At 40.1% G+C, this 16639-nt stretch overlaps 1 protein-coding gene across 4 annotated transcripts in view; it reads left to right on the forward strand.

Moving 5' to 3' along the window:
• Positions 1-16639, forward strand: part of pitpnm3 (PITPNM family member 3) — a 62798-nt gene that overhangs the window by 15955 nt on the left and 30204 nt on the right. For 3 of the 4 annotated variants that reach the window (XM_089013927.1, XM_089013928.1, XM_089013926.1), the window contains 3 exons: positions 6357-6461; positions 15299-15369; positions 16028-16251. In XM_089013927.1, the coding sequence (XP_088870053.1) occupies positions 6357-6461; positions 15299-15369; positions 16028-16251 (400 nt within the window). Of the gene's footprint in view, positions 1-4381; positions 4432-6356; positions 6462-15298; positions 15370-16027; positions 16252-16639 lie in introns of all 4 variants that reach the window. The other variant, XM_089013929.1, reaches the window with a different exon arrangement.

The following is a 16639-nucleotide window of genomic DNA, read 5'->3' on the forward strand; positions in this document are numbered from 1 at the left end:
GTAATTTAGGCTCGTGTAATAGCTAATATTATTTATGTGTTAAATGAATAATTATACCGTTGTTACTTTTATCATTTCTTTGCAGGCTTTGCTAATAAACAGTACAATATTTTTTTGTTTTTGTTTTTTTAACTCATTCACTGCCAGACGATATGCAAACTTGTGTCAACTCCAGTGCCAGGGTTTTTGTCATTTTCACTCAAATTGCAGGACCCACAGAATATTGAGTTTTAGTACTACATAAACATTCAAGATAGCGTTATAAATCTTTGACTTTCTTCCTTCATCAGAAAAAAGCTAATTCGTAAATGATATGGGTCTGGACTTATATGACCTTGAAATGGGGGCGGCTGTCCAAACTGCAATACAATACAATGCAAACATATTGGTTTATATAGTGCTTTAACAACAGCTAAAGCTGGAACAAAGCGCTAACATGGAAAAGGGAAATGCTTCCCCCTTGTGAAAGAGAAAAAAAAACATTGCCAGAGGCCATGGCCAGCACTTCATCGGCACCCAAGTGTGAAAAAAAGCAAAACCAGAACAATTTCCGGAATGGCGCTGTACGTCATATTTTCAATTCCCAAACAAATTCCTGAATGGCAGTGAATGAGTTAATAGTGTTTATTTTTTATTTTTTAACTGCTATTTGAAGCAGTCCCGCCCTATACAGTACTGTTCAAAAGCAAGTGTTCATGTACACCACACTTCTATGCTTACAGTTTTCAAACCAAAATAAATCCGGAGCTGGTCAAGTGTCATGATACAAGACATTTTTATTTGTTGAATACTTTTTGCCTTTCTAGTAATTGAAACCAGGAAGTAAAAAAGCTCTAGTCGAGATCATGATATTGAAGAAAACGCACAAGATGCAAATGATACGTCTGATCTGCTTCCATAATGGTGAGGATTTTTTAAAATTCATATAATACAGCAATGTTACCTTTGATGTTGGTAAAGCAGCATGGGGTTCATTGCCCACATTCTATAGTAAGCTTTGTGATTTCAACGTGTTTAGTGCGGTTGAGCAAGTCGCTTGACCTCATGTCGTACTGCATTCTGTAGGTCATTGATGAACAAAATATGGCTGTTTTCACAAAAAGGCAAGTATGGGAAAAACTGTCAAAAATAATACATCTGTGACCAGTGGCATTCACAAGCTTATTCAAATCCTAAAGCTAACAGTTGTTCTCCGTAATGTATAATGTATTGAGGCAATGAGGCCCTTCTCCTGTCTCATTGCCATTTCTTTGTAACCTTCACACATTACAAGAGAATCTTCCCATCTCATCTGATTGTGCGTCATCAGATGTGGAACAATGCTAAACAAAGGCTGTCGCATAATTTCAACCCGCGCCCGCCAGAACAGATCAATGAATTTACTAGAAATTTTCCAGGTCGTTTAACAATCAGCAACCCCCTCCCTCCCTTTCCCTCCCTTCCTCCATACTCGCTCCCTGTGAGCTGACAGCTTGAAGGATGTCTTCAATTTTTACTCTATTTTTTTTTTACCAATCCTTCAATCTCTGATGGCAGCTTGCTATGAGGAAGCAAGGTAGTCGTCAACTTCCTCGCTCCTCACCGCCACTTGAGAGCATTTTCACCCTTTTGTCTTTCATTACCAAGGCTGTGACAGTCTCCCTGCAATGAAAAAAAATAGACAGCAGCTTCATCAATCAACTCAATGTCTAAATCTGTCGAGATTGTCTTCATGCCAAGACGGTTTAAAACATATCAACGTCCTCTTTCCAGAAATGAAGAAGCAGTGTGGTAAAAGAAGCAATTTTTGACCAATTCCAACCGGTGGTACTTTAATAAACCTCCAATTGGATTATTTATCATGACAGGCGGTGTGGGAAAAGTCTCGGTTTCCCAAAATATACAAGAAGGCACTCCTGGGGTGAATTCGCCCAAGAAGAAAAAAAATGCAAGAAAAAGTCTCAAGGCCTCCAATATCAAAAATAAGTCATCCATTGTTGTTCTTTGTCCTTTGTTGTTTGAGCTATTTGCAAAAGGTTGTAGTTCAACCCCTTAAATGTGATTTAATCAAATGAGCCGAAGTTAGAAGTGGAACCATTGTATAAAATGGCCCTGGTAGTGCACAATTACTGTATTTTCCGGTGTATAAGGCACATCCAAAAGCCTCAATTTTCTTTAAAAGATGACCCTGCGCCTTATATGCAGGTGCGCCTTTTATGTGAAGTAATATTGAGCCGCAACAGGTCTCGCAACTACTGTCAGCAGTCACCGATTCCATTTCTTCCTGTAAAAGAAGTCGTGCATAACCCGCCTTATAATGCAATATTAATTATATTTGGAAAACTTTATTTAAATATTATATTTGGAAAACCTTTTTCATTCATTGAAGGTGCGCCTTATAATCCGGTGCGCCTGATAGATGGAAAAAGTTTGAAAACACACCATTCATTGGGGATGTGCCTTATACTCCGGTGCACCTTATACACCGGAAAGTCGTTACAGACACTGAAGTACGTTTAGCGCCTCTATATTCTCTATACTCTGATGAGTCAGCGGGCCGGCAATTTAGGTGAGTGTCTCAGTGATAGATGCCAGAAGCTGCAGTCTGTTGGTCTATAATTGAGTGTCTGTTTGTGAGTTGGCAGTCACCACCACCTCCTTATGAGTTTTTTTTTTCTTTTTTACGTGCGGCTGTTTTTTTATTTTGTTCATTATTTGGCTTAAAGTGCCTCGACGGCATCAGATGTCCTTGTCCTTAAACAAGAGCACAGTGCCTTCATGAGCATAAAAACCGTAGAAATTGGGGCACTTAGAACTAATTGTTACTATTTTGTGGAAAACTTGGCTTGCTTTGCATTTGCTTTCTCTCACCATCTTGCCGGAAAACTTATTGAGTCTGAAGTAATTGCAGCCACTGCCAAGTCGTCCATCTTTCAAGACTCCAGAGAGCCCACAAACAAGTTTATATCGATCAAAGTCCACACAATGGACAAAAATCCATCATTTAATCCATCATGTAGATCCCAAGTCTGTTGACAGCCGCATTGAGGCACCCTGTATCCGTCAGGAGGAGTCCATAATGTGGGGTGCATTCCAACTTTCCCCCTCTCTCCTCTAAACCCCCACCACCATCCAAAAAATTGAGTGAAGTGCATTTGCTTCGCATTCGCCCACTGACCAAATCCCGATCCAATAGCTCCTTATAAACCGTGACCACTTGAACCCTTGCCTCACAATCCAAACGGACATCACGCCGGCGTATGTGGGAGGAAGAGTGAGAAATTAGAAAATCTGTCATTTTTCTGCCGCCTTCTGCTTTCCCACCACCATTTCATGACTCATCCGGAGCGTGCTGACAAAAAAAAAAAACCCACTTGGACCACTTGTCCTTGTGCCGTAAGCTTCACAAGTATCCAATTGAGTCTCAGCTTTCATTGACCGTGACGGCCTGACGCCTTGCGGCACAGTTTTTTGCTTTTAGCCGCCGCCGCGGGGGGTGCTCTTCATCTAGGCTGAACTGCCAACTCAGTAGGACTTGCTGGAAAAAATTAGAGTTGCTTTCATGTGGTCTGAACCTTTTGAATTTCCACTATTAATCACAACCTTTTTACTGTCCGATTGTAAAACTATTCTTGGTTTCTTGTGAATCGTGGAAAAACGATTAATTTTATAAACATTGATTCTGGGAAGTGCTTCACGTTTGTGATTCGTGGAATCCACTCACTACTTGCAATCAGGGCCACTTCAATTATATTCCACCGTTTTTATTCAAGTCAAATTTATTTCTACATCTCATCAATCAAAGAAAAGTCTAAAAGGAATTCACAGGCTCACACTTGACAAATAGGAATGACATCTCCTGATTTTTGACCCCGAGCACAATAAGGATAAGGATCATCAAATGGGTGAATCCCCCTTCCAGAAGGACCAGGAAGCAATGAAGCCACAGTTAAAAGCAATTTGGTGCTTCACAATGTCAGTTAAAATATTGTAATAGTCAATTTAATCAGATCAAAGTCTGCATGAAGACACCTCAAACCCACACGGTTTGGTCAATAAAGAAATCTCTATACCAGGGCCTCTATGGAGTTGTTTCACCTCATATCTTTTCCAGATCAGTCTGACCAGAATCCTTTCAGTGACATCCAATTGTGTCCACCCCCTCACCCTTTTTTTTTAAAAAAAAAACAGACTTTAATTACTGTATTCGCAATAAAACAGCAATGACGGCAAATATGACAAAATGGGATGGGCAAAATATTGACATCACAATGCCTAATCTCACTCTGCTTAAGTCAACAACCAACATGAAGTTTTCCAAACCACAAAGCAGTACTGGTAATCAAATAAAGTCTATACAGATGTGATCCTAGTTATATTTTTTTATTACCGTATTTTCCAGTGTACAGACGGTCCCCACCTCCGAACAAGATACGTTCCGGACGGTCATTCGTGAGTGGAATTTGTTCTTAAGTTGCTTCATTGCATTGTATTTGCATGTGTATGGTTGATATAAGTACAGTAAAGTCTCGTTATATCGATATTCTCGGGAGTCGGAAAAAATATCGATAAAACCGGACTATCGATATATCCGATCCTGCGGCATGTAAATTTTCTCCTTGCGTTCATAGAAATAGTATCGTAATAAGCAGTACTATCGATATAACCAATATCGATATAACGAGACTTTGCTGTATGTTTAAAGGACAACTAACACCTATTGCGTCCACCAAGCACCAAGTTGCGTCCATAATTTGTAAAATCACTTCAAATGACTTCTACTGAGCGCATTTTACGTTTTAAGACTTGCGTTGAATATTCAGGAAGTCTTGTTTTCGAGTTGATGACGATGACCTACGTGACGTCACGGAGGGAACGCCAGTGACCGAGAAAGTGACACATAATGCATTTTGGGTACTCTTTTTTTGATCTGAAAACACAACGTTGTGTGTCGCAGCCAATTGCGGTAACACGAATAAAGAAGGTGTAAGTTTACAGAAATTGCCAGCGGACAAATCAGCCCATTTCCAGCGGAGCTTGTGTGCCATTTTGTGCATTTTCTGGGCGCTACATTGGAGTCCAGACGGCTGGAATTGATACGGAAGGACTTCTTTAATCGATTGCATACATTTATGCATTCCTCTTCAGAACTATTTGAATCATATTCATAACTGGATGAGTAACTAGTAAGCAACTTCTCTGAATCTGAACTCTCTGAAACCATTGTTTTGATTCTGGAGCAAGGCAATGTGTGACCAATAGTGATGTCACCAACAAGGGGGCGGGACTTTCTGAATCTGCCCAGTTCCAAGCACATTTTGTGGCAGTTTTGGGACACTTTAAGTCATTTTTATTGGTGTTTTGCATTTGACTAAAAATATCAGCCTGCGTGTTTTGGGTATTTTAGATGTTTTTCTGATGTCAGTTAGGAAACAAGAAAAATGGTGCCGGTCGTCCTTTAAGGCTTGTATAAGTAATCTGTATTGGTTTGTACTGAAAAGTAAACATTTAATAAAATATATGCTCTATAAAGAGATGTACATGTACAACTGGAAAGAATACTGGACAGATTACGACAAAAATATGCACCGTTGTTCGTAACCCGGATGTTCATAAGTAGGGAAGCGTCTGTATAAGGCTCACCTTTATTTTCTTCAAACGATAACCCTGCGCCTTATATGCAGCTGCGCCTTATATGTGAAGTAATATTGAGACACAACAGGTCTTGCAACTACTGTCAGCAGCCACTGACTACATTTCCCCCTTTAGAAGAAGTTGCCTCATCCCAGCCTCTACTATAGCCCTTTATAATGTGATGTGCCTTATATTTGGAATCACTTTTGATATTTGTATTCAATATATTTGAAAAATGTTTTTCATTCGTTGAAGATGTGCTTTATAATCCAGTGCGCCTTATACACGTAACATCCGACTTACGACCAGCTCGACTTGCGACCAGCCGTACTAACGACCATGACCTCCAGACCCTATTTTTTACATTTTTAATTCTACGCCTAGCACCGCAACGCGCTAGCAGGCCGGCAACGCGTAGGACAATTTTTGTCAAACAGCCAGCATCTCACTCTCGCACAGCTATCGACCATGTGATGGCACCAGAGAGGAGGAGTTTGCATGTCATTTAGCCTACGAGTCTCTATTGAACATTTTGAATGGATTTCGACTTACGACCATTTCGACTTAGGACCGTTTGTTCGGAACGGAACACGGTCGCAAGTCGGGTGTTACCTGTATCTAAAAAAAGTTCAAAAATACACCATTCATTGGGGATGCACCTGAAACTCCAGTGCGCCTTACACACGGGAAAATACGGGATATGTAGGCTTAATATCTGTGTGCGTATGTGTGTGTCCATGCAGATGTGATGGAGGGGAAAAGTGCCATGCTCCTGGGCATGAGTCAGTGGAACTCCAATGACCTGGTGGAGCAGATTGAGACACTGGGACACATGGACCCATCTCATGGTACACACACACACACACACACACACACACACACACACACACACACACACACACACACACACACACACACACACACACACACACACACACACACACACACACACACACACACACACAACCAAAAGTCCTCCATTGTTAAAAATGTCATCACTACGTATGGTATAACATCATAGTGGTTCTCACAAAAATAGCCATACAAACTCACACATACAAACACACACACACACACACACACACACACACACACACACACACACACACACACACACACACACACACACACACACACACGCACGTGCGATCAAAAAGACCACATTTATCAAAAATGACCTCACTATACGTATGGTATAAAATGATAGTGGTTCTCACAAAAATAGCCATATAAACTCACACGTAAAAACACCCACACACATGGGCACACGCAGACACGCACGCGCACACACACACATATACACACACACACACACACACACACACACACACACACACACACACACATACACGCGATATATGGTTGACGATGTCTTGCAAAACCCCCAAAACAAGAAATGTTTATCTTATTCATTCCTTACTGGAAAGAGGAGACATTGTACAGGGTGAACACAGACAGTTTTCTAATACTCCATCCAACTTCTGTGACACTTAAACAAAATGTCAAGTGGCCCCCAGATCAGAAGCCACATGCTGCTTCACTGCATTGAAGACATTACCCAATCACATCACATCTTTTTTGTTCTTGACTATTGTATGACATTCTACTGTAATAGTAGTCAACAAATTTGTTCTAAAAACAATATTTCTTGCCAGGAATAGACTAGGAAGACCATATATCGGTTTCATCTAAATCACAGGTGTCTATATATTTCCACAAAAACAAATGAGACTTCCATGTGCTTTAACCTATTTGGATTTAATTTTTTAGTTGGGAGTTTCTCCATTGTGAGACTAATAAAGGTTTTCTTATCTTTACTCTGAGGTTTGTGGTTTGCTGTTGAAAATGCCAAAATGGCAGAATACCCCCCCCCACCACCCACACCTTGCATTTCATTTTAATACCACAAGCAATATTCCAAATGTCACTGGTCTCATATCTACAAGCAGTAGTGGAAGTGAATAAAAAAGAAATACCAAAATGAGAATAGAGAGCTTCGTCTGCTGCAGCGAGCTGATTCTTTGGTGCTTTCGAATAAAAGGATCTTGACCACAGTGAGTCAAAAATGAACATGAGAGGGTGCAGTGGGGTTGAGGGGGTGATGAGGAGGGGAGAGCAGATGATGACATGCAAAATATGCAATTTGTTTGAACCGTACAGCACGTTTCCTCTTGATCTCGCCGTCTGTGGGCTTCAAACGCTGCTGCTAGCGCAATAGCAGCTCGGAGCTCTCAAAAAATGGTAAAAATTGCAGTATTCAGTCAATCCAGCTATTTTTCACATTTTCTACTTCATCATCATGAACCACCTCATGATCACATGTAATTGTTCACAAGGTGTTAGTGAGTCAGTGTTGTTCCCGGAGTTACCTTATATGAATTCCTTGCGCTAAAGAGGAAATATTTCCACCTAGTGTATAGAATGCGATACACGCAAGGTCTTCAGACCACCACGGAAACTGTTCTCCCACTCAAACTAAAGGTCAGGTTGCTTTGTGATCACAAACGTACAATTGTTGGAAAGCATTTATCAAAGTAAATTCCAGACAAGAAGAGATTGCATAAAGTTAGCATGCTGAGTGCAAGATACAAGAAGTTTTGACTCCTCTGTCACACTTAAACGTCAAATCGCCTTGGGGCATTTTCTCCCGGGTGCTTGAGTCAGAAAAAGGACATTGAGGCACTTTAATTATTTTTTTTCCACACCTTCTCCTATTGGTATGTACACATTCTGGTTGGAGTGACCTTCAAACTGAGGCGCGACATGACAAAATTGTAAATGTGAACTTTCTCCCTAAGACGTTAGCATCTTTTGATTTCGCTGCTCCAAAAGCGTTACGAAGGTCTTGCGCAAGGGTGTCAAACTCACTTTTTGCCGCCGGCCACATTGTACAGTCACGGTTTCCTCTCGAGGGCTGTTATGAATTTGGGGAAGGCATTTGAATGTTTAATTCCCTTTCACATATTACATATAGAGCATACAACAAATTAACTCATTCACTGCCAAACATATGCAAAAATGTGTCCACTCCAGTGTCAGGATTTTTGTCATTGTCACTTGAATTCCAGGACCCACAGAATATTGAGGTTTAGGACTACATAAACATTCAATGTAGCGTAAGAAACCTTAGACTCTCTTCTTTCATCAGAAGAAAAGAATTATTTCCTAAATTATATGAGTCTGGAATTATGAGCTTGAAATGAGGGTGGCTGTCCAAAATACAATGCAATACATGGAAAAAAGGAAAATGCTGCCCCTTGTGGAAAATAAAAGAATATTGCCAGAGGCCATGGCCAGCGCTTTGTCGGCACCCAAGCATGAAAAAACAAAACCCAAACAAATTCGGAAATGGCGCTCTTTGTCAATTGTCAATTACCGAATAAATTTGTGAATGGCAGTGAATGAGTTAATGAATAACTATGTCTCTAATTCCAAGTAAAAAAATAATAACTGTTGTGGTTTACATGGGACAATTTGAAAATTTGTTTCGGACTTTAGCAAGCATCTTGGAATTTGTCATTTGCTTTTGCGGCCTGAATAAAATTTTTATCTGGCCGCACCGGGCCTTGATTTTGACCCCTGTGCTCTAACGCGTTGGCAAAACATCACTTTGCACATTTGGAGTCATTTCAGAGCCTCTGACGGTAAATAACGACTGTGATCTTGTCATTTGGCAATTCAGCCGATTCATGGCGACGAAATGTGGACAGAGTTTAGGGGCATAATGTGTGCGTCAGAAGCCTAGACGGGTACAATTGCGAGAATAGAAAATAGAAAAGTATGGATGCAGAAATTTGCCCCATTAAATAGTCACTGAAATCCAGCATGCGACCATCCTGTGTGACGTACACAAATTGTTGCTGACAAAACGCTACATTTTCATTTGTTCTCTCCGCGGTCATAAATCAGCTCGAGGTTTTATGTTGATTTATGCAGAGTGTTTGGGATATTTAATAGAATATTTGGACTCGCTCCGTCGCTGCCGAGGGATTTGATCCATAGCTGTAAGACCTGCATTGTGATTAATAATCATCATGTTCCAGTGACGTGTAGTCAGGGGAGGCAGGTGAGGCCGTGTCATGATGGAAATATCAAATGAAAAAAGAAATTAAACAGTTATATTTATTTAGTGATTTGTACTTTAAAGTTCTTTTCCATTTAACTTTACCATTTTATTTGATTTTTTTTTATCGCTGAATTTTCACATTTATGTTCAAATACTAAGTAGAGACGAGTGGTGAGGCAGCAGCCGGCTGAGCCTCACCATGGATTGCGCAATGACTATACTAACTGTGCTGGCTTGCTCTGCAGTGAGACCGCATTGCTGTCCCTCTGCATATCTCTATTAAAGTGTTCAAAAACTTTTAGTATATGAACAAAATTTCTACAGTTGAGCTGGTGTATACAATGTACAGTCACGGTACATTATAAACACTGTACTATAGTGTTTATTTTATTGTATTTTTATCAGAACTGTGTGCCTAGGTGAGGCACACAGTTCTCCTGCCTCATTACAGGGGGCGTTGGTGATTAGAGATTCTTCTTGCAACTCCTCGGCTGCAGAATACTGTAATAGAATTAGTGACAGCAAGCTACAGTAAACAGTTAGCAAGTTAAGTGCGACCATCCAGTCATTTCTTCGTGTTGCTTGGCCTTATTTTCAGAATGGAGGAATACATATCTAAATTGAAACAATTTTCTAAACTGGACTTGTAATCGAAGCAGGAGATAAGAATTAAAGGACAACCGACGTCTCCGGATAACGTGTGCCCATAATTTCTAAAATGGCTTCAAATGACTTCTACTGAGCGTATTTCAAAAAGATTCCACAGCATGTAGCTATATTTTACGTTTTAAGACTCGCGCTGAATATTCTGGAAGTCTTGTTTTTGAGTTGGTGACGAGTCTGTACGTGACGTCACTAAAGGAACGCCCCCTGACCAAAAAAAGACACATTGTAGCGGTCCTTCCATCACGTCAATGTATTTTGAGTATTGTTTGGTCTGAAAACCTTGTGTTGCACGCAAAAGCTGCCAGAAGAGGGTGTCCAAGCGCCACATAAGGAATTTATCAGCCTGTGGCAACGGAGATGGCCACAGGAGGTCGTTTCATTTATATATAAGCGCCTTTCAAAACTCTCAAGGACACTACATACATTCCATACAAACTATAGCACTGAAGCAACTTATGAACAAATTCACCTTACGAATGACCGTTCGGAACGTATCTCGTTCGTAAATTGGGGGGGTTCGTAAATCTGTATTTATATATTTGGACAACATTTTAAATTCATTGAAGGTGCACCTTATACTCCAGTGTCTTAAACACCGAAAAATACAGTCAATTCATAGATGTAACACTCCACTCGCTATCAATGCTTTTTGGTTAGTTCCATTCACTCTATCATTAGTTTTATAATGGCAATGGTCTCCCCTTGGAGGCTTCCCATTATTTTTATTGGGAAAATATGTTCATAGATTTGAAAAAAAATGAGCCTTAAAGGTAAGCTGGAAGCTTTCAAAGACTAAACGTCAGTGGGTTTCATCAGTGTGCTCCCGCGGAGATCAATGAAATATCAGCAGAGATGCTCCACAAGAGCCTTTTATTTATTTATTTATTTATTTATTTATTTATTTATTTATTTTTGGGAGAGCTCTCTCTCTCTCTCTCTATCTCTCTTTCTCTCTCACACACACTCATGCACATAGACGAAGAGGAGGCCACTCACTAAAGCATTAAGGACCTGTGAAGTGCTCCACTGTTACACAAGTATGGGACTCTTGAGCATTTCATGGACTCACGTGGCCAACAGAGTCTGACTTTTTACGTTTTTTTATTTTTAATTTATGTGGGGACTGAGTGGATGATTTCAAGTCCTTGTGTACTTATCCTGTACAAGATGAACAAATAAAGTAGGTACTGTATTTTCCGGTGTATAAGTCGCGCCGAAAAGTCTTCATTTTCTTTACAAGATGACCCTGCGCCTTATACGCAGGTGCGCCTTATATGTGAAGTAATATTGAGCCACAATGGGTCTCGCAACTACTGTCAGCAGCCACCAACTCCATTTCCCTCCGTAGAAGAAGTCGTGCGGAAACCCCAGCCTCTATTTAAGCGCCTTATAATGTGATGTGCCTTATATTTGGAAAACATTTTATATCTTGATATATTATATTTTGAAAAAGATTTTCATTCATCGAAGGTGCGCCATATACTCCCGTGCGCCTTATATATGGAACAAGTTTGAAAATACACCATTCATTTGGGGTGTGCCTTATACTCAGGTATGCCTTATGCACCAGAAAATACGGTAAGCGTATGTATGACATGTCCATTCCCTCTGTCACTCTGTGTTTTCTATCACGAGTGACTTGCTAGGAACAATTTAATTACAGTAACGAGTCTTGCCATTTTTTTGGTCGCCGTGTGATTTGTTCACCGCATTTCTTTCGATTCTGCGAGGCGCCATTTATCACGAATAATCGGCAAGAGGAGCGATCACATTAATAGCTCCCATCTTTTAGTCCCATCCTCATTTTTTGTGTGCGTAATAAGCGCTGACATTAGCGTGGGTCGCGTCGGGGTGCAGCGTGGGTCGGCGTCATGCCTTACAGGGGAAATCTATCCGCAATTAACGCCTGAAAAGTGCAGCGCCGCCCATTAAATCGTCTTTGTTGCTTTGTCTGAAGCCTTTATGGGTTCCTAACCTTGCCAATTATTCCTTCATCTCCATTTTTTCCAATTGTCCTCTTTCTGTGTACTCCCACCAATCCCCCAGCCCCACTCTGCCCTTTTCGTACATCACCTCCATTCTCATTATGTCCATCTCTGACGTCTTTCTGCAAACGTTTGTCACTCCACTCACATAAACACTTTTACTCAAGGCTGAGGAGCAAGAGATGGAAGACCTCACAAAGACAAGATAATAGAGATTAAAAAACTTGTTGGAGCGGGTGATAAGTAGGGATACGCAGGTTGCAAAAAACATCTAATGATACTCAAAAATAATAATCTGACATTGAATAAGTCTTCATTGGAAGTAGTTGGTCGGTACACTGATACATGGGTCAAAACTCTATAACACCACAAATGCTTTCAGTTGCTCTGCCCCCAAACTCTGGAACTCGCTTCCTCCCAACATTCGTAACATCGATTGTCTTCCCATCTTCAAATCCCATCTCAAAACCTACCTATTTAAAATTGCATTTTCTGTGTAGCTCTTTCTCTTGTTTCTATCATTGTATTTTATTTATTGTATTCTATTTTGTGATTGTATTTTATTTTTAGAGTACCTATGCTTGTCTGTGACTGTAAAGTGTCCTTGAGAGCTTTGAAAGGCGCTTAAAATATAATTGATTACTATTATTATTATTATTATTATTATTATTATTATTATTATTATTATTATTATTTGCATCAGGAAAGAATGGTATGTAATTTCATGTTCAGGTTAAGGTCTTAAACACTGGAAGCCTTTTAAACAGTTTGTTTTCAATTTAGCAGTGGCACAGCAAAGCTGAATGGAAAGCAGCAGCCATTAGTTTGAGATGACCAAGATGGCTGATGGTCTGCGTCCACCTGCGGCGCTCGTTTCCCTAACATCTGCTTGGCTACACAAGATTAATGTGGCACCGCGAGAGAGACCTGAGGGGAAGCCGTAGCGAACGGGAAAGATACACACGAATAAATATCACATTGCGTTTAAGGAGACCAATTCAGACCGTTTCATGAGACTTCAACCATATTGTTTGTCTCATTGTTTAAAAAAACAATAATAATTGACAAAACTTATTGTATCAAATAGATTTCTAGTTCACGGGTATTGAACTCCCAATCTGGTATTGGATCCCAAATATTGTGTTATCTGATCAAATTGACGATCCATCTACCTTAATTCATTCACTGCCATTCACAAATTTATTCTGGAATTGAAAATATGATGTGCAGCGCCATATTTTATTCAGGTTCTCTTTTTTTCTTGTTTGGGTGCAAATAAAGCGCTGACCATGTCCTCTGTCAATGTTTTTTTCCCTTCCACAAGGGGCAGCGTTTCCCTTTTGTCTATATTCGCACTTTGTTCCAGCTTCAGCTGTTTTTAAAGCGCTATATAAACCAATATGTATGTACTGGATTGAATGTTGGACTTCCGCCCTCATTTCAAGCTCATATAACCCCAAACTCATATAATTTAGGAATTAACTCTTTTTTTTCTAACGAAAGAAGAGAGTCTAAGGTTTCTTATGCTCTTTGAAAGTTTATGTAGTCCTAAAACGCAATATTCTGTGAATCCTGGAATTCGAGTGACGATGATAAAAACCCTGACACCGGAGTGGACACATATTTGCACATGTCTGGCAGTGAATGAGTTAAGTTTGAGAATTTATGGGTCTATGTATCACCACTACTTGCCCCAATGTTTACTTGGTTCACCGCTCCGCACCAAATATTGAAAAATTGAATCAATTTCCTTTTTCAAAATGCATCTGTACTTACAAAACCAAACCAGTATTTACATATTATGGGATATCAATGCCAATATGTCACAGTGTTGGATCTATTTGATGAGACAACGACCTTGATTCTTCAAACATATTACTATGGTTATTTGGAACCATAATAGGAACCTTTTTGTACTTGGTATAGAATATCGATCGTCTTGCCGTTTCGCAGGCAACAGCCTCTCGAGAAAAATCCTGAAATCCAATCATCATCATCTTTATACGGACACATGGCTGCATTCTTACTTGCAGCCATTAAACTTGGCCCATTATTCCAAGCGTGTAAGACTTCTCATCTTGAAATCGTCCTTTTGTGGAACCCGACAATGTTTTGCCTCCAGGGAATGCCGGAACCTTTTGCTTTGCTCCTTCCTTCCTTTCTTCTTTCCTTCCTTCCTTCCCCCTTACTTTTTAACAAGAAAACCTCCCTTCATTGATTTTCTGTTGCATTGTGACCAAAATATAGCTCCCTTCTGTGCGGTGAATACAGGACAGAATTAATCAAAATAAATATGCAGTTCAGAGAGGAACTGAAATGAGACGACGGAGTCTTCAGGCGCTTTGAAAAATGTTTTGTTTTTTTTACGCAGGGGGGTGGGGGTCCTTCTCAACTAACCATATTGGAGCATCATCTTTTATGAAGGTGCAATGAAGACAAATCGAGCGCCATTTGTATAATATCAACCACGTTCACATATTAATATGATTTGCAGAGGTTGGAGTCATAAGTACATTTCAAATCTCCACCTATGATTTTCAAGCAAGCGTAGGTTATTGTGGAGAAGTTCCGATCCCAAACCAGTTTAAGGAAATGAACAATCGAGTCTTAAAATGCCGCTAAGGAACAACATCAACTGCTCATGAGAAGTTGGCGATTTCTAGCTTTCGGGTGAAATTGCAGAATGAACCTGAAATTCACTGTAACCTTTACAACAGAAGAGATGGCCTTTATCGGCTTAATGGTGGGTTGTGACTTGACAGGTTCACCACAGGCCACGCCAAAAAAATACTTTTCAAATGTGAACAAGCACTAAAAGACAAAGGTTTGTGTCTTTTCATGAATGCTGAACAAGCAAGTCTTAAAATTGCCATGCATGATATGGGTCAAGTCCTGTGACAACCCCCCCCCCCCTACCCCATGTGTAGTTAAGCTTTGACTTACCCTGTTGTATCTTATGCACTTACAGAGGGTCTCTATCAGTTGGACGATCCACGCTGTGCCCCACAAAGCAGCATCGAGGGGCTGCAAGATGGAAAGGTATGATGTTTATAACTCGTATCTGAAATGTTGAACTGCATTGTGGTTACAGAATTGTGAGCAGTTACTTGGATCATAGTGTAGCTGACAAAGATTTCAGTAGACAAGGTCTAATCAGAACCACCTAGTGATCACTAAAACACAATTGTTTTGCTTGGAAGATGGAGTACAAAAAAAACTGCTATTGAGCCGCATGCTGCTTCACCAAGACATTTTTTCATGAAGCCACTTTAGGTGAGCTTATTCGACCGACGCCCGACATCTGCAGTCTTCTGCCGAGCTATATATTGGGAGTATATGCAAATTTAAAGTGATACATTAGCAAAACACAGTCTTCTTGATTTGAATACCACTCCCCTGGACGTCCCATGGTACAAGCACCAACATCCATAAACCAACAGAACGTAGACATTTTAATGGGTTGTCTTTCAATGAACTGATATATCAGCTTTTCCTGTGCAAGAGTGTATCGAGTCCTCACTTACGCCGGAGGCCAGATCTCCTACCTGAGGATGACAGTTTAACAGGCTGTGTCTGTTCACCTCAGATTCACCCCAGATTTTCTGTGCTTCTGTTGTGGGCCTTGTGTTCGGCCAACTTGGCATATAACATGAAGCTTTTAAATATGATACCTTCTATTTTGTCTATTCTCAATCAGAACTCCAAGTGTCCGACGCACGTCCTACTTCTGGTAGTGCACGGTGGCAACATCCTGGACACAGTGGGTGGTGACCCCAGCGCTAAGGCGGGTGACGTTGCCACCCTGGCATCCGTGCTAGACAAGGTGACGCGGGCGCACTTCAAGGCTGCTGCCGAGCATGTGATGATCAAATTGGTGCCTTGCCCAGCGGTGTGCGCTGAAGCCTTTTCACTGGTGTCCAAGTGAGTGTTTCGTTATTCTGGTTGGAATTTGCCTTCCAGCAGGAATTTCAGCTTTATTAATTTATTCTTATTTTGACATTTATTTTTAAATTGATTTTGAAATGTAGGTAAGCAATATTTTAAAATGTACATTAATTAATCTATCTATTTATTTATTTATGTATTTATTTATTCATTTATTTATTCATTTATTATGTATTTATTTATTATTGTTTATTTTGATATTATTTATTATTATTATTTTATTAATTAATGAATTAATGCCACTAATACCCTTCACTTACCATATTTCTCTCTCTCTAACAGCCCTTTTGTAATTATTTCTGTTTACGTTTGCAATCTTAGCAAAAGAACAGATGGTTTGAAAGGGGAGTAAAAGAAGCGATTT

Source organism: Hippocampus bargibanti, linkage group LG14, assembly GCF_051943395.1.
Source record: "Hippocampus bargibanti isolate YZ-2025 linkage group LG14, ASM5194339v1, whole genome shotgun sequence".
NCBI lineage: Eukaryota > Metazoa > Chordata > Actinopteri > Syngnathiformes > Syngnathidae > Hippocampus > Hippocampus bargibanti.